At 41.0% G+C, this 21,205-nt stretch overlaps 1 protein-coding gene across 1 annotated transcript in view; it reads left to right on the top strand.

Moving 5' to 3' along the window:
- ptprua (protein tyrosine phosphatase receptor type Ua) overlaps positions 1 to 21,205 on the top strand; it is a 172,320-nt gene that overhangs the window by 139,472 nt on the left and 11,643 nt on the right. The window contains exons 18-26 of the mRNA XM_041052949.1: positions 285 to 357; positions 1,428 to 1,504; positions 3,893 to 3,910; positions 6,931 to 6,967; positions 12,064 to 12,161; positions 14,643 to 14,759; positions 15,362 to 15,516; positions 17,878 to 18,013; positions 19,454 to 19,603. Coding sequence (XP_040908883.1) covers positions 285 to 357; positions 1,428 to 1,504; positions 3,893 to 3,910; positions 6,931 to 6,967; positions 12,064 to 12,161; positions 14,643 to 14,759; positions 15,362 to 15,516; positions 17,878 to 18,013; positions 19,454 to 19,603 — 861 coding nt within the window. The remainder of the gene's footprint in view (positions 1 to 284; positions 358 to 1,427; positions 1,505 to 3,892; positions 3,911 to 6,930; positions 6,968 to 12,063; positions 12,162 to 14,642; positions 14,760 to 15,361; positions 15,517 to 17,877; positions 18,014 to 19,453; positions 19,604 to 21,205) is intronic.

Below are 21,205 nucleotides of genomic sequence, written 5' to 3'. Positions count from 1 at the left end.
AGTGGGGCCGCCACCGCCACCGGCTCCTCCTTGTCAAGGCCACAGCCATCTCTCAGTGCCGCGTGTCGTCTCTCGGCCTCAGTCTCTCCCCTCTATGATGTGGCAGATGTCTGCTGATGACTTGGCAAGATGGCATAATAGTGGAGTTACATAGACAACCTCAGGGCAACACTTTAGAGTGCATTAGCAAGTTTGTTTCTATTGTGATTTTCAAGATGCATCGACGACACATTGCCCCTGTTCTGTTTTTCTTTAAAACTGCGATCTCTAACTTTCCTTTGCAGAGTTTCTTTGATGGCTGGGACGTCACAAAGAAGAAGGACAAGACCAAAGGAAGGCATGACAGCTTGCTTAGCCGTAAGTCTCTGTGTTTAGCCTACATGGTTAAATCGCAAATTATAAGGAAGAACTGTTGATGCTGTTATCACATGGCCCTGTTCCAGTCTGCCCTTTATTGTAGGCTATAGCACATCTAAACATTACTAGCTCTTTATACTTAGACTGAAGTAATTACCATTTAAGGACACCACTGCCTGTATCCTGTGAGCCAGCCAAAGCCACCCAATAATGATTTTTTTTGCTGCCAGTTGAATGGTTTTAATTCTAGAAAAAACAACTTTTGAAGTAGTTAAAGTCTGATTCATCAAAACTGATTGTACAACAGTGGCTTTTATATTGTTTTTGAAGTGCCTGTGTTGATAGCTGGTTGACTCAACGTGTTCATTTCAGTGCTCTTCCAGAGTCACTGTAGAACACCATCATAAATAATATTTACACATTCAAACACTGAGACTTTACCTTAAAACCCTGACTAGAAAAACTCATTAAAGAATGATAGCAGCCTTTAAAGGCTGAGACAGGTTTCATCACAGATATGGTCTAAAGGATAATTCTGCTTTATTTGAACAAGGAGCTTATTTGACCATGGTTTCAATTGGTAAAGGACATAAAGGCCTTTAGCATTTGCTGTGCAGTGACAGCAGCGTTAACCTTCATCAGTGCCTTTGGTGAGTTCATTTGGGACTGGGAATTATATGTACTGAAAGAAGCGTGTAGAGATTACGCTGGACACAAAAGCTACTCAGCTTCCTCTGCATGTTTTTATGAGGAAAAATTAGTTGTTTAGTTATTAGAATTAAATTTCAATTTTGTAATTTTATGATTATAATTAAAAGCCACGACACTTGATCACCAGTCAAAGCTAAAGCAGAAAAGGACTCTGCTCTTGAACTATTGATTTTTACTCACCAAAATGATTTCAGTCTCTGTCTGTGCGTGCTTTATGTACTGTATTTGCTGCGTTCCACTCAAATGTGGTTGTTTGAACCAGTGTCAGGGCTGATCTGATATCTGTTTTTTATTAATAAAAACAAATTTATTCAGTGTTAAATAAATCTTCGTTTTTGTTTTTTTTTTGTACATTGCAGATGATCGTCATCGAGTCAAACTCCACTCTCTACTTGCAGACCCCAGTTCTGACTATGTCAATGCCAACTATATAGACGTAAGTCAGCTGCAGTCCTATTTTTCCTCTTCTTTCACTTCCTGCTCTGTCTCTGTCTTTGCTGATCACTCAGCTCTGCCCCCTAAGAGCTTTTATTGTTGTGGTTGACCAAGCGCTTGACCAGAGGACATCTCCACCTGCTGTCTGAGGTTGTGTGAGCTCTCTGATACTCAGACTGAACTGTCATTTAGTAACTACACCCACAACATAGCTTTGTATCTATGCATGCTAGCACATGCAGGCTTTGAGGTGAGATTTTGTCGCAGCGACTCCTGAGATCCTACAAGAGCCCATAAGCTCGGAGCACCGGACCTCATGACTCACCCAAATGATTCTGTAAGGCGGCATTGCACGCCAATTGAACCCACTATAACACAGCTGATCCTTTCATCTACTTTCAGATATTTTGATCTCACCTACAGTTCAGCTCAAGTGAGTATCTCAGGGAGCCTCTCCAGACCTAGCAGCAGTTCGCACTCCTGCCAGTCTCAGCAGCTTTGCATTAGATGGACCAACGCTATCTAAAAAAAAAAAAAACTGCCTCTACTTCCTTCGGCACAGGTCAGGCTGTGATCTCTGCTGCTCACTCATAATGGAAGGGTCGCTGGAAGGTGACTCTGAAAAGCTCTCAAAAGTCTTGCATGTGTTTTTGGCGCAGCCTACTGAGGTACTCATCTCAGGGTTTAATGTGAGTTGGTATGGTCTCTGAATGCTGTATTAAGCTCTTTGTTTCTGCTATTGTTTGATGAACAAAAGGAAATGTAAAGTGGACAGAAGGGGCTAGATCAGTAGTGGATGCCTGACTCAGTGTATGTGGGTGGCATCGGTTAAAGCAGACTGTCAAAGCTCACAGTGCCATGTGTGGCCACTTTATTCCCCTTAGTGCTCCGTGGGGGCTCCATTAGGATGAACGCTCCGAGGACCTGTGTGTCATTTTTTTAAAAATAATTATTTGGCATTTTTGCCTTTACTTGACAGATGATTGTGAAGAGGCAAACAGGAAACACTGGGGAGAGAGAGGGGGTACAACGTGCAACTACTGTAGATGTTGCGATTGTGTGCCATACGCTGTAACCGTTCGGCTACCAGAGCGCTCCACCTATGTGTCATTAGCTGTGCCATCTACAGTACCGCCTGCATGTCATGCCAGGAGCCCTGGCTCACAGCGCTGCACTGAAATGATTCCAGATGATTCAGGGATGAGTCCGTGGTTGGAATAAATGGAACAAACTGCTTTTCTTAAAGGTTAAACTGAAAAGTTCCGCCGCCCTCTGCTCTCATTCACATGCAGGATTGCATAATTTTTCTAATGTATGCGTAGTAAGATATGATATTTTCTTTGCCAAACCTTTAGATGTTGCTTTTCTTGCCGTCTTTTGCTGACAGATGTAACACAGAAGTGACACCATCCCTTCTTACTTCTTAAAGGATTTTGTATTTGCTCCTCTGAACGCCCACTACCACAGATTCTGTTTTTGCTTGGGTGTTCAGGAAGTGATGCCTGTTACACTGAGCAGCAGTAATTTGCTTAGGATAAGATAAAGTGGGAATAAGAATGGGAAGCAATGGTTGCCACGGCTGCGACGATGAATCAAAAAGCTTAACTTTTTAAAATGAATTATTAAGTAGTTTTGGGCATCAAATTTGTTTGGTTTGGTTAGGGAAGGATTTGGGTTTTGGGTATTGTAATGATAAAAACATGTCTGTGATTGGACATGAAATATGGTCACGTGCATTAATATTTGACACACTACACACTCATCCACTGCCCCAGCCACTACACCTTACTTTCTGCCTTGCTGCATAAAGTGCACACTACTTCCTGCACTGGCACTGAATGTCAGCATTGGAGGTAAATCGCAAGGTGCACTATCATCCAATATGGACGTTATTCTAAGGGATAGAGGGCTGGTCATTTGCTGTGAAACACTCTAAACATACAACATATACTTTGAGCAATTAATATGTTAAATTAAATTATGCATTTCTTTAGGAATTATCCCAACACTTGCCTACACATGCCAGGCTTTCATTACTTACTGAAGGACAACTATGTGTTATCACTGGCCTCAAATCAAAACCTGCCACAGCACTCTTTAATTTATCTACCTGAGGGTGAGTGGGTTCAGAGCACACAAATAAAAGAACTGTGGTTGCTATAAAACATAAAATTGGCCTTTATCATAGAAGGATGGGAATTTGAGGCTTCTGAACATTATTCTCTCCACAGGTCCTCAGAGCGAGGTGCTCTCTAACCATTTCATTACCCTCTTTTCCTGTTCTTTAATCACAATAACTAGCTCTTGTTTCCTCCCCTACCTTCCTTCTTTCTCTCTCTCTCTCTCTTCTTTCACCCCCCCCTGTTTTCAACCTTTTGGCACCTCTTAGATTCGGATAAACAGGGAAGTAAGTACCTTGCTTCTCATCTCTTTTCATCTCCTCTTCCTCTTCACGCTGCCCCCTCTTGCTGTCCCTGCCAGTCTGCAATGGCTTCCCTCCAACAGCAGATCTTCCTTCCCTCTTCCGCTCTGAGCTGCTGAGCCTTTCTGCCTTTAGCCATCACATTTTCCCCCTGGGTATTTACCTGAAAACCCACTGCAGCAGTCTCTCTGTCCTCTTTCATCCGTAGTCAGATGCTTACCTGGAGTTCTTGCTTAACAACAGCCTGTCCTATAAAAGGCTGATAGAGAAGAGAAGATGAGGTCAGATCAAAGCCAGCATATGCACCGTGACACAGCAGGCATTGATATAATAAATATATTCAGTGACAGTGAAGAGGGAAAAACTTATAGGCAATGCATGCTAGTTAGCATGCTAGGATTTATTTTAGAGATAGCTTACAAGTCTATTTCCTCATATCACCAGGTCCATATTTATCAAGCATCTCATAGAAGTGTAATAGAGTTTATTTGAAAGTTGTATTTGTACTGTTAACTCCTGTCTAATAACTACAAACCGTTATATTGTGGAGCAGTCTAAACTCTAGTGGGAGTAGGGTTATGTAAAATTAGATGATACAACACAGCTAATACACAGCCGTGGCTCTCTTTTGGTCCGTATTGTTGAGATGGTTTTAAAGTGACAGCCCAAATTTTCTTAGTTCACAGAAGTTTTCAGAAGTTCATAAAGTTCACAGGAGTCATACATGAAAGCTCTTTGTGGATTTGTTTTGCCTTCATGAGCGAATCCATTGATTGTGGGGGTCCACTGAAATGAACTGCTTTTGGTCTGAAATGTTTCTGTCATAAATACAGGTGGAAACGGGTCAGTGAGTGGCACAGAGTGGGAAATCAGGTCTAACTGCCCACAAAGTGAGTCAGACACATTTGGCTCTATTTTTAAGATGAAAGTAAAAACAAATAATACACTTTCTGATCCTATGTCCACTGACCTGAAAACAACGCCATGCAACGCCATCCTAACCTGAGCCCAGGGAGTGCCAGCACTGTGATAAATTATAGAATAAATTTGTGCATTCCAACAGGCATAAACATACTGAAAGTAAAAGTCTTAACTTAAAATAACAAAACAAGATCATCAGAGTTATTGAGTGGATAAAACCATTTTGTGACAGCTTTTTTTCTGATAGGTACAGTAATTGCTACACACAAACACCCCCACAGACAATGAGTTCTTGCAATATTTTGGGTGGCTCGGAAATGCAGCTTCAACAGTGATAATTTGGGTCCCTCAGAATATAAATTACAACAGTGGGCATGTTTTAAAATACACAACTATAATTTGTGTATTTTGAAACTTTTGTCACATTTGGCAAAACATGTTTTTAGCCTTTACTTGTGCTTAACTAGCTTGCTGCGCAACCACCACTACTTTCGATGTGATACCTTCTTATTCTCTTGATTTTGAGATGCTAATCTCACAGTTTCAACCAGAACAAAATGCTAAAAAAAAAGAAAAGAAACCCTTGCAAAACCCTGATGTCATTTATTCTCAAAGGAAGATACTTCAGAAGTCCCTCTAATGCCCCCAGTACTCCCAGGGAGGAAGGTTTTTATCTCTTGAAGTTTCAGCAGGATTCCTACGAGTGACTCTGAGATGCATGATAAATATGAGCTCATTTGCTTGCATACACCAAGGTCAGACGTACACTACCTCGTCACAGGCCGCAGTTAGAGTGAGCCAAATTTGCCAAAGCAAAACAAACTGAAAGTTGTTTTTTTTTTCTGTTTTGATAGAATTGATAAGCTTTTCACGTCTCAAATGACTCTGCATGTTTTATTTTCTTTCCGATCCATTGTGAATTCACATTGCTTGATGTTTTTCTGCTTGCCTGCTGTTGGAAAGTGCGGTTGCCAAGGTGACAGACAGGAAACTGGTTGGCCCAGGGAAACTCAGCAACGGAGGCTCATGGGAATGAGGGTCGCTGCACTCTTTCATAGCGATGGCCATCCATCTCAACTTCTCTCTGTGGCATGACAGTTATGGAATGTAATTTGTGTGGCTGTTTGGCTTAATAGTTCATATGTACGTGTGTGTGTGTGTGTGTGTGTGTGTGTGTGTGTGTGTGTGTGTGTGTGTGCGTGTGCGCGTGTGTGCGTGTGTTTGGGTGGGTGGGGGGGGGGGGGTAATTGGGGTGTACACACAGTTTACATTTTTTGTACACATGTTTACCGTACACAGCATTTGGAATCACTTTACCCATGAGTAATGATAAGAGAGCACACTATTCTTAATGCAAGGGATCTATCATGCTCGGCTGCTTTGCATTCAGCACACAGGGTTTGCGTGGTGGAGGGCCAGGACACCACTAATAGCCTTCCACACTGTGCACACTGTACCGTAACGGCACTAAGGCCAAGCTGAGCAGAAAGGAGACCGCCAGATCGGTCAGTGTCACTCAGGTAGAATTACTCACTTGTCTCAAGATTCCTCACTTGTCAGTCTACCTTTGATCAGCAGCCCTGGCTGCATGAAAAGTACCGCACGCTGGGCTGTCTTTGAAATGCAGCTCCCTCTCTCTGCATGTAATGACCTGGCTCAGAGACAGGCAGAGAAAAAAACTTGAATTAATGCCATTTCTCTATGCATTATGATTCAAGTGCAATCCTTCGCCCGAACTTGGAGCCTAAACAGTCCAAAGAATATGGCCGGTCAAACATGTTGATGTATTTTAAGCAGGGCACCATCAGCCAAAAGCACATCTCAGATTAGTTTTCACGGCTGCTGAAATATCTCCAGTCAAAAGCAGAGCAGGAATTTAGCAGAGCGCTGACATCAAACCCAGCTCTGAGATGAATAAGAGATGACTCGATGCTGAAAATGGAGAAAGAGAATGGATGGGAGGGGTGAAATGAGAGTTAGAAGTCCCTGAGTCTCACTTCATCATGTGCTCTTGTAATTATTAACTCTCTCCCCTCTTTTTCTGTCTTTTTCCCACTGTCTTTCTTCCTCTCTCGCTCACGCAGGGTTACCAGCGATCAAACCACTTCATCGCCACTCAAGGTGAGTGTGAAATACCCAGCAGCAGTGTTTGACTGCTAATATTTACGTTTGTTTGTGGCGTTATGTACACAGCAGCCCAGCTGACAAGATTAAAATGAGTTTACTGAATTATTAATGTGTAAACAAGAGGGAGTCTGTGTTGCATCATGCTCACATCTGGATTTCCACCGTAAAGCTTCGCCTTCCTCCATCTGTGAGAAGCACACTCCCATAACAATCGACTGTACCTGTCAGTCAATCTACACTGTAACACTACTGACTGTCGCTCTTTGTGAAGCTCTGCTTTTGTGTCTCTCCTCCCCACCATCTGCATGTGTGGTGCACCATCTCTCTGATGTCGGTTTGATACACTATATAGGCTGTATTCCCCAGGCAGCACACACACATTCACACACACAGAGAGGGAGAGAGAGACTGAGAGAGAGAGAGCAAGACATTCTCTTTATTCTCTCCCAGCTCTGATCCTGTTTATTCAGGAAATATGTTTTTCACTTCCGTAATCCCCCTCTGATTTCTTTCCATCTTTCACTTTGCTCTCCATTCTACCACTTCACAAAAGTAACCTCTGAAAATTTCTCTCCCTCTCTCTCACATTTTGCTCACAAAGTCTTGCTGCATACACGGGTACAGGCAGAGGTGGGAAGAGTGCCACAATGTGCTATTCAAGTGCAAGTACTTGGTGAAATTTGATTTACAGTGGAGCTAAAGTTACGGATTCAAAGAGGATGTTAAAGTTTCTTTGATTCATAGAAAAGAATGTTGATTATTTTAATTTAAAAAAAAAACAACAATACTCCTTTTATTTGACATATTCCCATGCTGGAATCTTGCATGTATGTACATATGCACGAAATTGAAAAATAGTATGATACAACATACATACAGTATAATAGTATAATATAATACAGTGTAATATAGTAGCATTTGCAAATTAAATAAATTAAAAGCTTCAAACATTATCCAGTATCTTGTAGCATTATCTTATATGTTTCAAAAACCTTATCTGTTTCTAAATTTTTAAATTTTAAATTTACTATAATGCACAGTACCTCTGCTGGTCTCTGATGACTGACTGTTCATCCTCTAATAACCCTGTTAACAACATTTGACAGTTGTAAAGATTCTGAAATGTCAGATGCATAAATGGGTATGATTTTTGTAATCACAAGTGAAACGTATATGCTTTTATATATTTTGTCAGCATGCCTGTTGATGCTTTAAAAGGCCGTGGTGATAGAAGTTGCATGCAGAGTCATTGGATTGTATGATTACCATAACAAACATTTTCTTACACTGATCATTAAGAACAGATTTTGCCTGGTTTGTGATGGATGCAGTAGAAATAGCAAATACACTGCTCCTTTCAAAAGCAACTGAGAGGGAAAGCCTTTGGTACCTTTTAAAGGCTGCATCTTATTTTCATAGTTTTGCACTTCATCCCTGTCAGTTCAGATACGACTGTGAGAGCTAGTGAAATCACAAGCTTTCCAGTAAAATTGCCATCGCCCCCCCCCCCCCCAACCACGTCTACACACGAAGTGTCGTGCCAGCATACATTAGCAGAGCAGCAGCTTCCACCCTACCTCTGTGTCATGATGGTGACCCGTCTTTTTGGAGCACCACAGAGCTCAACATATAGTCACTTTAGTTATGCCAGTAAAATGGAAGAAAATAGACTTGAAAGGTGAAACTATGCTAGGATCACTTTAAAAGCATACGCTGTCTGTTCCATCAGATGTGTGAGAGAGACGACTACGCACCTGAAATGGCTCATGTGTCAACACACAAGAGCAGAGCAATGTTTTCTTCTGTTTTACTTTTGGAACCTGGGTGATGGTGTGCTGGGCTCTCAGAGCTGCCAAAAGACAGGTCACCTACTCTCAATGCTGTGCCCAGACTTATCCTTCGTACTGCACTGAGGCTGCTGCTACTTGTGCAATGCAGGCTGTGCAGACATAGTGTAACCCAGTGCCCATGGGTCAGCATCCAGTGTGGGTGAGTCTCAACATGATATGTACTTTCTGGTATCTGTCCTTACTGTAGTTCAGAGTGCTCCTACTGTGGCTCACTGTCACATCAGTAGCTGCTTGTGCTCTTAAAACAGCCTCAGTTCTTTGTGTCGTTGATTCCACAAGATGTTGGAAACCTTCCTTTGAGCTTCTGCCCTATGTTGACATGATTCATCACATCATTCAAGCTGCCAAAGGTGTTCTACTGGATTCAGGTCTGGAGACTGGGGGAGGCCAGTGAAGTTCACTGAACTCACTGTCATTAGAAGATGGTGAACTGTGGCCATAAAGGGATGAACATGGTCAGCAACAATACTCAGACAGACTGAGACATTCAGACCATGATTGATTGGTATTAAGGCCCAAAGTGAACCAAGAAAACATACCACCACCAGCCGGGACTGAACCTGACGTGGTCTCTGCTGTTGTAGTCCATCCACCTCAAGGTTGGACGTGTTGTTCATTCTGAGAAGCTTTTGTTCTCACCACAGTTGTAAAGAGTGGTTACTTGAGTTACCAGACCAGTCTGATTACCAGCTCCTCTGACCTCTCTTATCAACAAGGAGTTTCCCTCCACAGAGCTGCTGCTCACTGGACATTTATTTTTTTTGTTACTCAAACAGCCTGTTCTGCATGTTTTTATGCATTGCACTGCTGCCACATGATTGATTGGATTATTGCATGAATAAGCAGGTGTACAGGTGTTGAGTGTATGTCGCGTGTTACTGGGACATTTTCTCCACCTTGCCATGCATTGCAATGCAACATGTATGGCCTGTTGATGTTTGTTCAGGGTCCCTCAGTGATCTGGCTCTGAAATGCGTGAGGTTGTTGTGCCTTTAAATATTCAAAGTAACTGTAATTCATTACTTTCACACATACTATACATACACTGAATCATTAAAACTGTCCCTTGCCACTCAGTCTGCATATACTGAACGTCACTCTGCGTATACAGGCAGCGAGCCCTGTGTGGTTGGCTGTCGCGACAGGTTGGGGTTGATTTGTTGTATCTTAGATGAGTCTTAAGGCGGCTGAGCTTCTGCAGCAGGCAGCAGGTGCTCTGGGCTGACTCTCTATTATGTCCAGAGATGAGGGAGTGGGAGGAGGTGGATGAGGGGGAGGCGGATGGGGAGGAGAAATGCCAAGCACACTCTGAAAGCTCCAGTCCAAAGCGGCTGCATGTTGTGCTATGCATACAGATTCACCCAGCTGCTGGGATCACACATCATCCATCTCTTAAGTGACTGCCCTGTCCCTCTGGCGATGCATTAGTGGGCTTTTCTTGCTGCTGCTGAAAAATTAACATCTCGTATCACTAATATACACATAGAAAGCGGCACGGTGATCGCTAACAGGGGAGGGAGCTGTGAACAACCCTGTGACGAGAAGGGAAAACAGTGGTTAAAGTAGAAACCCACTTGTGTGTATTAAGATGTGAACAGGTCGAATACAGTAAAGATCAGTATCTGTCAGTTGTGAAGGGAAAGCCTTTGTCAGGCTCTACAGATTAACAGGCTTGCAAGGTTGTATCTCCTCCTCCTCCTGTCATCTTTCTCAGCCTCTGTTGGTCTTTGCATGTTTGCCCTGAGGCGTTTAGTTAAATGCATACTTTCCTCTTATTAGGACATCTGTTGCAGTAGAAGCAGTGAGAAACAAGCTTTACGATATACCTCATTGTATTTGATTACCTGTGAACACAAAAAGCAACGTTTTTTGCCTTATCCAGGACTATTTTCTTATTTTTATTATCTTGGTGGATTACTGCAGTGCCCCCTTTTGCTAGCCTTCCTGTAAAAGTTTTATATCTAGTACAATCAGTGATATTACGCTGATTCTCAAATCCCTACTAAAGTGTTTATCATGCAGTTGAATTTAATGGACAAGGCCGGTGTTGCTCCTAACTTGTCTGACTGACAGCAAATCCCATGAAAAGTACGAGTACTTGATAAAATTTTACAGCCAGAGGCAGCTAGGAGATCACAGGAAGCAGAAAACACATGCTTGAATTTGTTTGTCGTCCAGGTAGAAGCATAATCGCCCCGCTCTCAGCCCATAAAAGAACGCAATGTCACATTTTTAGTGTGGGCAATATAAAAATAGCTGGGGGGAGCAGTTTTTAGCAAATGTGACCCAAACACGAGTAACAGGACTGTTTTCTGGGGACTATTTTCAGCAGCAGATTAATCCACAATGGAGCTCAGTGGCTCAGAGGAATAAGGCTTTAAATGCACAGGCAGCACGTGTTAGTTTAACACGTTCATTGTTGGTTTTGGTTGTGGGATTTGCTGACTATGAGAAAAAACAGAGAAAATATAGAATAAATATGGTTAAGTTTAGCATTTACTGAACTTTTTTTTGTTTTTAATTTCAAGTTATGTTTCAGCTTTTCCTTGTCTTCATTCTCTAAAGACCTTTGGGTTGCTTTTGTATGAGACAACAATCAAATCTGAAATCAGTAAATTATTCAAAAACAAACAGAACACATATATAGTGATGCGTTAAAAGATATACCACTCTACCATCCCACAGAAGGATGGTGAGGTGCAACCTGATCTTAAAAAGAGTCATCTAGGTCAGCTACAGGGGACCAGATAATATTCCTATTAAACAAACTGTGTGGGTAGAAATGAATAGACATCTTATTCACTGAAAGAGGTGTAGTGCGTTTGGCAGGGGAGGCAGTGTGAAGGAGGACCTTGTGATATTATCAACGCCACAGTGTAATGAAATCAATGAAAGTGTCATCTTCTTTGGGGGGCCTGTGATTTGTGTCAGCCACTGCTGCCTGGGAAAAGGCAATAGGCGGGCTTGTTTGCACAATGGCTCAGGATTTGTGGGTGTATTGAAATGACATTTCTCTGTTGTATTAGCAGAACACAGAGCGGGCAATAGTTCATGAATGACACATTGTTACTCTAGTCCCTGGCATGGATTACACAGCGCCTCTACATTGATGGTTATTGCAGCTATTTTCTCTGACTTATGGCTCATCTCTCCCCCCCCTTTATCCTCCTCTCTTTCTCTTCCTCCACCTTCTCTCCTTGCTTCTTTTTCTCCCCCTTCTCTATATCCCTTCCTCCGCAGGCCCCAAGCAGGAGATGATCTATGACTTCTGGCGGATGGTTTGGCAGGAGAACTGCTTCAGTATTGTCATGATCACCAAGCTGGTGGAAGTGGGCAGGGTAGGTTTCTCTTCCCTTTGTCCTGTGACCTCTCCAGCCTCTGTGAAGATGGATGGAGGGAATGTATTTCTGGAGCTTCCTTTATCATTTATTATATATCAGAAGAGCTGCTGCACTCTGCGTTGTGGAAGGAAATGGCTGCCGCTGTCTGATCATGAGTGATCACCTTTTACGTGGGTGGCTGGGCTCCAAGGTCAAAGCTTTGATGTATATGAAGGCCCACGGAGGAACGCTGTGGCCTCTTTTCTGTTAACTATTCCTGACACAGTGTTCGAAATGTGTATGACAGGTGTCATACACCAAACATACCCTTTATAAAATGTGATGAGTGAAGATACAGAATATAGGCTGAACTCTTATTAGTATTGAGCACAAAGGTGTTTACACTTTAGCTACCAAATTAAAGGGGAATTCCATCAATTTTAAATATTTACTCATCATCTGGAGTACTGCTTAGCTTGTGAAAACAGCTTGTTGCTTTGGATAGGTAACTTCAAACTAGTGAGCTACTAAATCGACCAGGAATGTTTAAGCCAGTAAAGATTTTATTAATGTGTAAATTGGTTGATAGGAAACATTTGCAGCACTGGCCAATCAAAGCAGCTAACCATGTAAACAGGAAGTCACTGTATCATCACCAGCTGAGGCACAACTACAAAAATCAGCTTGTGGATGCCAACCAATATTTTTTTTTTATTTTCTAAATGCGTACATGTAGAAAGATGTTTCAGATTTAATACTATTCATTACACTTTATAATAAATGGGAGATGTCCAGTCATCTTATCCTAACCAGTGATGTTTAGTCATTTAGTCTGATATTATTGGCCTAATGTTTTGTAATTTGAGGTATATTATATTATTTTTTATGATATATACTTTAAATTGTTCCCAGTTTACATCATTATTAAACTGCATTCCATCAAATGTGGGGTCAGATATTACATTACTTTACATATTTAGCTTTGTTCCTTTATTCCTCTGGGTCATAATGTGTGAGCAAGCTAATGTTTGTTTGGTCAGTTCAGTTAGCTATGCAACAGGTACACCTGGCAGGTACTGGGAGTAACTACTTACATCCTAACTCCACCCGATATTTATGGTGAAACTCTCCAGTTAGTAAACATTTATGTCGTATCTAGGCTGCATTTAGGGTCCAAAAATAAGTATGACTTAGAAAAAATGCATTAATATCAATATCTGTATCTGTATCATGCCAACCTCACTGTTATTAGGTCTTTATTGTTTTGTAATTGCAGGTATAATGTGCTTTTTGCAGGTTGCAGATGCATTCGATATGTTACTCCTGAACAAGTCATAGCATATAATGGCAAGGTTATGTCATGTTTGTTAGCTTAATTTGGTTAGCTACACAACAGTTGGTGTGAATATTTAGTGACAACTAATCTATACGTAAACACCACTGTGAGTGGTGCAGCTCGTTTTAATTAAGTAATGTGTAAATCTCCACTCAGTAAACACTTACACTATTCAGTCACAGCATAAACACCACTTATTGGTGTTAATTGTTGCACAGTCGATGAATATAAGGATATCTCTGCATCTGCTACATAGATTCTGTACTTCATCTCCTGTGAGTACCCCAACTGTATGGCATGCAGTGCTGAATTGCTGGAGTGACCCTTCAGCAGATTTCTACAACCTTAAGGTTTAGCTTTAGCCTCGTTTCCGTCCTAAAAACAGCTGATAAACAAAAATGCAAATGGTATAACATCATATTTTGTGAAACTGAAATAACAGACATGCCTCACAGCCAAATAAGTGTCGGCAGGGGTCACAAATTAACAGAGACTCAGGGAAATATATGAAAATACAAAATACCCCTATAATTTAGAGTGACCTTTTAGCATTTCATTCTTTCCCATGACAGTGCAACTATCATCCCCCATAGGCGACTTCTGTATAGCCTCTCTTGGGCTTTATAAGTGAGAAAAATATAGCTTTTGTGGATCAGAAAATTAGTCTGCAGCCTGAAGCAGTAGAAAGTGTTGACGCCATGCAGCCCGCAGTAGAAGAAAATGTTGACGCCACAAAAACACAATGCATCAACAGAAAAATAAAACAGCCATTCTCTTAAAAAGTTAACAGTGAAGGGTGTGGAGGAAAAATAACACCAATCACTGACTATAAGTTGTTTTTCCAGGAATGGGAAATGCCCTCAGAAATCAAATCAAAACATGTCTTATCTTACCTCGGTGTCAACGCTTTTATGTCTCAGGTCTGATGGTGGAGGTGATTGGAACAGATGCAGTGAAGTCCAAATATTTTTGGAAAGGTCACGATAGGATTAAAGCATTGCAGTTTGTTTGTTTGCTTGTGGCCATCTCGGTTTGTGTGAACGTTTGTTGTCTAGTGTTGAGGTAGATCATGTGTATCTGTGTGTGTGTGTGTGTGTCTGTGTCTGTGTGTCTGTCTGTGTGTGTGAACCTTTCTAAACTTCAGCCGTTTGTTGTTTGTCCAGATGAAGTGCTGCAAGTATTGGCCTGATGACACTGAGCTCTATGGTGACATTAAGATAACACTGCTGAAGACAGAGACACTGGCGGAGTACACTGTGCGCACCTTCGCCATGGAGAGGGTGAGTCATACTCTCAAATTATTTTTATCTCAACTCCCTAGCCTCTCTGTCATGTGTAGCCTCTCTGTCATGTGTAGCCACCAATGCATTAGGCAGTTTATTAGGTACACCTGGCTGAGACTGATGCCCCTGAATACAGCAGTACTGCAATAATGGTTTATATGTTCAGTCTGTGTTGAAACTTTTAGAGATGTGTTGATTCAACTTCATGGTTTTTCTGGAGCCTGTTTGCTTTTAGAGGGACAGGTGTTTCTGATATTTTGTCCACCCTGTTTAAATCAGTGAGAGCAGGTTAAATAACAGAAACTCTCTGTATGATGCAGTTCATCCTCTGAGAATGATCATTAAGCTGAATCAGCACCTCTCTAACACTATTTCAGCTGAAGCTGAACATTATAACCATCATGAATGAGGATCTATTGCAGGGCTGTTGTATTAGACTGCATTCCTTTCAGCTAGGTACCTAATAAACTGCCAACTGAGTCTATATTTCTCATTCAGCTTCACCTTTGCTTAATTGGTTTCTATTTGTGTGCTCCTCTAAACATTTCTGTTCTTATAATAATAGCACCTCATTAAATCTTCCTGATTGTTTCTTATAGAGAGGTTACCCTGCTAAACACGAGGTGTGCCAGTTCCACTTCACCTCCTGGCCTGAGCACGGCGTGCCGTACCACGCCACTGGCCTGCTGGCTTTCCTGCGCCGGGTCAAAGCCTCAACACCTCCCGATGCTGGGCCTGTAGTGGTCCACTGCAGGTAACTCATCACCTTGCATCCAGATAATGAGCTGAACACCTCACAGGTGTCACGGTATAAAAATAATTCTAGCCTCAGTTATTCTTCATGTCTTTAATGTCATATTTCCCCGATGTTCAACACATTCCAATACAATTTACCCTGTTTATTTGTTCTTCACTTTGTGTTTTTCCGCGTTTCCTGAAATAACTTTCAGCTTCTCGGTGTTGTGTGTGTGTGTGTGTGTGCGTGTGTGTGTGTGTGTGTGTGTGTGTAGGTGGAGAGCAGAATAGAGATAAAAACAAAAATAGAATAAGTTTGGATGTTGTGTTTCACACTCCAGCAAGAAATTCACAAAGATGGAGAAAAGTTGCATTTCTGACAATCAATGATACTGTCTGCCTTTTCAATGAAGGACTTTTACTTTCTGTTGGACCTTGATGTTAAACTTAGAAAAGAAGCTTTTGTCCAGTTTCCACTGGAATTCTACTCATATGCCAGTTTTATTTGTCTTTTATATAAGTTCTGCTTAAAAAAAAAAACTTGGAATATGTAAAGATAATGAAATATTGCAAACAAAACTTGCTTGGCTGAAATGGAAAACTTAAAAGGAAGAGGAGATAAATGATGATGGAGTTTTCTAATACACTTTGACAGGAACACTAGTTCTTCCTCTGCTGTAGACAAAGCACCCGAGTCATACTGCTGCTCTCTGTAACGAGCCTCCGCTTCAGCAGAAAGACCAAAAATTGAAAAATCAAAAGGCTAAGGGCGTCTGTTCCATGTCTCTGAACTTGGTGCAGTCTGAACAACCAGACCGTGACAGATTGAACAGGAGGGTCCTGGTCGGCTTATTAGTGGACACAGATCAGTTAGAAGATTTCTGTTCAGGATCAGTCTCCATTAGCTAGATTAGATTTTATAATTTAGCTTTTGAATTTATCCTAAAGCCACATACCACAAAATTCCTGTGGTTGGTTTGTTTGCTTTCAGACCACACAGCAAACAGCACCAGAGTTAGTTTTATCCATAACAAGCAGGTTAGGTGTGAAAACATCCTCAGGAACAAGTGAGTCCCACGTCTTTAGATGGTCTTTTTCTTGTTTAGTCTGCACCGGAGTTGGATTGACAGCTTTTACAACAGCCTCCATGCGCTGAACTAACCAAGCAAACACGCCAAAGCTCTCTTAACCAAACAGGTTAGGCCTCTTACTGACATTTTATGTTGCCTACATTTGAGAAATTTGCCGAAAACACTGACAGTATCAAATGGAAAGTATAAATGTCAAAACATCAGTAACTGTCTGCACAGTGTCGCTATCACTGCGATTTGTGACTATATGAAGCATTTCAGCGGTTTCAGTTCTGTTTGGTGATTTTATGCACTTCTCATTAAAAAATGAATAACTAATTATGCGACACAAACAATCGGTTTTCAAGCTAATGTGGATTAGAATCGGCTGTTACAAATATCAGCACATTGACATTTTAAAAGAGGATCCATGTTTCAAGCCATTACCATCTGCCTGTAATAGCAATTTGTATTAAGCAATCTTTGTTTTTCTTATAGCTCACCCTAATGGAAAAACTGAGCAGAAGTTTTAGTGTACACCTCACAGTTGCTGAAACAAAACATTAAGAGATCACAAGAAATTAAAAAGAAAAATTTCATTAAAAATAAAAAAATCAGTGAACTGTTTCAGATATCAGCACCAAAAGTCATAGCAGTTATCTCATAAACATCCCCTAGCATTTGAGTTTTGGAACCATGTTTGTAGTTGCAAGCATGAGCCAGTAGCACAGTAGCACAAACGTACAGAAGAAAAATAAGAATAAAGAGCGAAGATAACAATAGTTGCTGTCAGCAATCACAGTAATTATGTGCTTGTTAAACAATATTGATACACTGCAGGGAGGTTTTCTTTCCTTTTGTTGAAAAAACAATTAAAAAACTATAAAGACTAATGTGTTCTTGAGGCATAACGCATCCCAGTGCAGACACTCAGATGGTTTTTAAAGTAACAAAGCCTTACCTGGAGAGCACTGAGGCATTCACAGACACCCACACCTACCTTTACAGAGGTGTTAGACCCACACGTGAAAGGCAAAGGCCGGTATACAGGGCTTTTTTTTTTTTTTTTTAACGTCTTAGCAATCTCCAACTAAAAGCTTTTTAACTTTCAGACTTCAGCTTAGGTTTTTTATGCTGCCAGAACACAATGGTCACTGTATTGCCTTTATTTCTCTCCAGAACAAAGCCCCTTATTATACTTGACTTTGGGCAGAGTATCTCAATCATTGCCAAAGGCTCCCCGCAGAGACTTTTTCATTTCAGTGATGTATTCAGGCTTGTCGATCCCTCTTGTGTCTCCTCCGCACCAGTATGGGGGCAGGCAGGACCGGCTGCTACATTGTGCTGGATGTCATGCTGGATATGGCCGAGTGTGAAGGAGTGGTGGACATCTACAACTGTGTCAAGACCCTCTGCTCACGACGCATCAACATGATCCAGACCGAAGTGAGTAGGCGGGCAAGCAACGTGGTTAGAGAGACTGTGCTGAACCTTTAACCTAAAATTCACAGGTTTGATCTCCACCACGTGACACGACTGGTATTACACATTTAATCACTTTTACCAGTATTGTACGTGATTGCACTAGAATTTTATTCTTTTCAGTGTTCAGATACATTACTTGGGTAAAATGTCACACTGCAGAATACTTCAGAATAAAACATTTCATGTAACAGTACAAGTATGGACAGGAAATTAAGGCTCATTTTTCTGGAGTTGGCTATTTTTTTTTTACAATTTTTACAATATTCATTCATTCATCATTTGGAGTTATGTATCTGCTGAATGGTTCTAGGAAGGTACCATATCATGTGTTCATCAGAGGTTTTCCTCTGCCTTCTACTTCCATCTGAACTGTGGTGGAATAAAAGCACGAAGCAGCATAAAATGCAAGGATATTCAACATCTTACTTAAGTATACTAGAACTGAATGTACGTCCCACCACTTATAATACTTTCTCTACAAGTCTCCAATGAAAGCCAAAATATTTAAAGGTTTAAACGTTTATGGTTTGAAGGCCATTTAATATAATCATTACTCTACACTCATTTACAAAGGCAAATTATGTTAAAAGCTTTCGAAGAAGTCATATTCGTGTAGAGCAGGACTGTCAAGTTGATACTTTAAGACTTAAAGACAAGTATCAACTTTTCATGTACTGAGATACTTGTTTTAATTGTGTAAATAAACACACAGTTGAGAGATATCCGAGTACTTAGTGTGAACTCCGGGTCTACCCAATCAAACAGACCAGAGGAAGACGTGAATCACTTCAGCAATAAAACTATTAAAAGTTTAAAAGTAGTTGAAAAATGTTTTCTTATTAACAAGTCTGGAAGTGGAAACGGTACAGTAAATACCAAAACAATGGTATTTATCTCCCTTTTAATTTCATCCTTTCACCTTTCAGCTAGAGCTTATCTACCAGTTGAATACATATTTTTGCAATTACAGAACACATTAGAAACCATAAATAAGTTGGAAGAGGGGCAGTTTTATGGCTGTGATTTTGAATGTGTCCTCGCCTCTTTGATCTTTTGTTTGGTTGGATGTCAAAACAAATTTCCCAGTTTCCTCGTTAATTGCACAGCTCATGACGTTATTCAGACATTGTGTGTGGGCAGCATGTAGGCTCCTCTGATCTCTGTTTTCTGCACTTTTTACCCCGTTTATAGACAAATTTTCCGCTTGGAAATAATGCCGAAGAGTGGGCATGGCAATATGAAGAATGCCTGACAATTATGACTATTAGTCAACATTCAACAGCAGTAATTAAATTTAGCATTGTGCTTCACAAGTGGGCAATTAACAGTCAGGATGCTCATAAGAGCAGAGAGGGGTTTTGTTTTTTTGGGGGGACTGTGACAGTGCTTTCTGTCTGTTAGGAGCAGTACGTGTTCATCCATGATGCCATCCTGGAGGCTTGTTTGTGCGGAGAGACTGCAATCCCTGTGAATGAGTTCGCTCTCATCTATAAGGAGATGCTGAAGGTTGACTCTCAGAGCAACACCTCGCAGCTCAGAGAGGAGTTTCAGGTAACTCACACTAACGCATCATTTGCAGCTAAGCTTGTATTAGTGTCTGTGTGTGACGGGTTTTGATTGATCACACTCCCTGAAGTCTGTAGCATTTTGTTGCTGCCCTGTATGGTAGGAAAAAGGAAATGTTGACATGAAATATTGATCAAACCACAACAAATATGGGAGAACAACCAGTTCAGCCACACAGTTACACCAGTTTGCTTTTACACAGTGTGCAAAATAGACACAGTCTAAAATCCTATTTACAGAGCAAACTCATCTGTGGTTGTTACTGGATAAAGCTAAGTAGCTGGCAGACCTAACACCAGCTTCATCCAAACACAATATTGACACATGTACATGTACATGGTTAATGAGTTTATTACAAGATACGCACCGGATAATCTTAACAAGGTGCAGGTTTCTATCTTACTCATCCAAAGGAAGCTTTATCTGCTTCAAAGCCCTTTTGTTGTTTCCACCATGTAAAGGCCTTTGAACCACTACAAGACTGCATGTGCAGATCAGCTGCTGAGCTAAAACTGGCACATTTCAACTGATGTTCCCGAGATGTCTATCAGCAATTTGTCTCTTTGTTTTTACTTTTTTTGCTGCCTCTAATAAGTGTTTTCTCTTTTTAGCATCTTGCACAAACAATTGTGCCCATGTCTGTATTTAATGTATATTACCCAATGGAAAAGTTTAGAAAAAAATAAAAAAAAAATTTCAGCAGCTACAGACTTAGCAGAAAATGCATCACCGCCTATGTGAACCAGAAAGGTTTAGGTTTTGATTCATAGTTCATGTCAGATTTCTCCCGTTGATATCAACACTGCAGCACTAGATGGATGTATCGTACATGATCAGGCTGTATCATGCTTTAAATATATCCCCACAATAGCACGGTTTACTTTTCTTTAATTTACTTTGGGATATGTTCGCCACTTGCTTCATGTTGTCTTCGCTCCCAACAAGCTCTACTGCAGCATGTGCTGACCAGCCACAGTGCTTGATGTCTAAATGTGGTACCTCTTCGATATCCTCATCTTGCTGACGTTGTGGCTGGTGTGATCCCATCGCAAGATGGTCTCTAGTTTTATTTTGCACCAGCCTTGCTACTACTTCCTCTGTTCCTTAGATGTAATGAAATAAGAGTGAAAGCCACTAATGCCAGAGCTGTTTATCTAATTAGTTTGCTTTAAACAGAAAAAGCCATTGTGCTCAGAAGAGATGTTTTAGAGTTCAGCTAAGATCATGTAAATTTATGTAATTCTATTGTCTTGTCCAGTCAATGGCACTTCTAATGATGTTATTGATCAGTGACCTTTGGTTAAAATTCCTCCCCTGCACATGCTGCACACTTCCCTTTCTTCAGTGCTGCTCAGATGAGTTATCCAATCAGACCACCTCTCATCACTGCAACTTGTAGCATAGATGTAATATTCCAGTTAGGAGCTGGTACTGTTCATTTTGTCTGAACCAGTGGGGAGTTATTCACAATACGAAGCGAGTTAGATAATCTGTTCATTTCAATTTCCTTTGCTTCATAACGTGCTTATTCATAATGTATGAGACTGTGCTAAATGTGTTTTTATCCATTAAGTCTTGTGGGGCTTT

This window comes from Toxotes jaculatrix, chromosome 13 (genome assembly GCF_017976425.1).
Source record: "Toxotes jaculatrix isolate fToxJac2 chromosome 13, fToxJac2.pri, whole genome shotgun sequence".
Lineage (NCBI taxonomy): Eukaryota > Metazoa > Chordata > Actinopteri > Toxotidae > Toxotes > Toxotes jaculatrix.
This window is presented reverse-complemented; position numbering and strand designations above follow the sequence as displayed.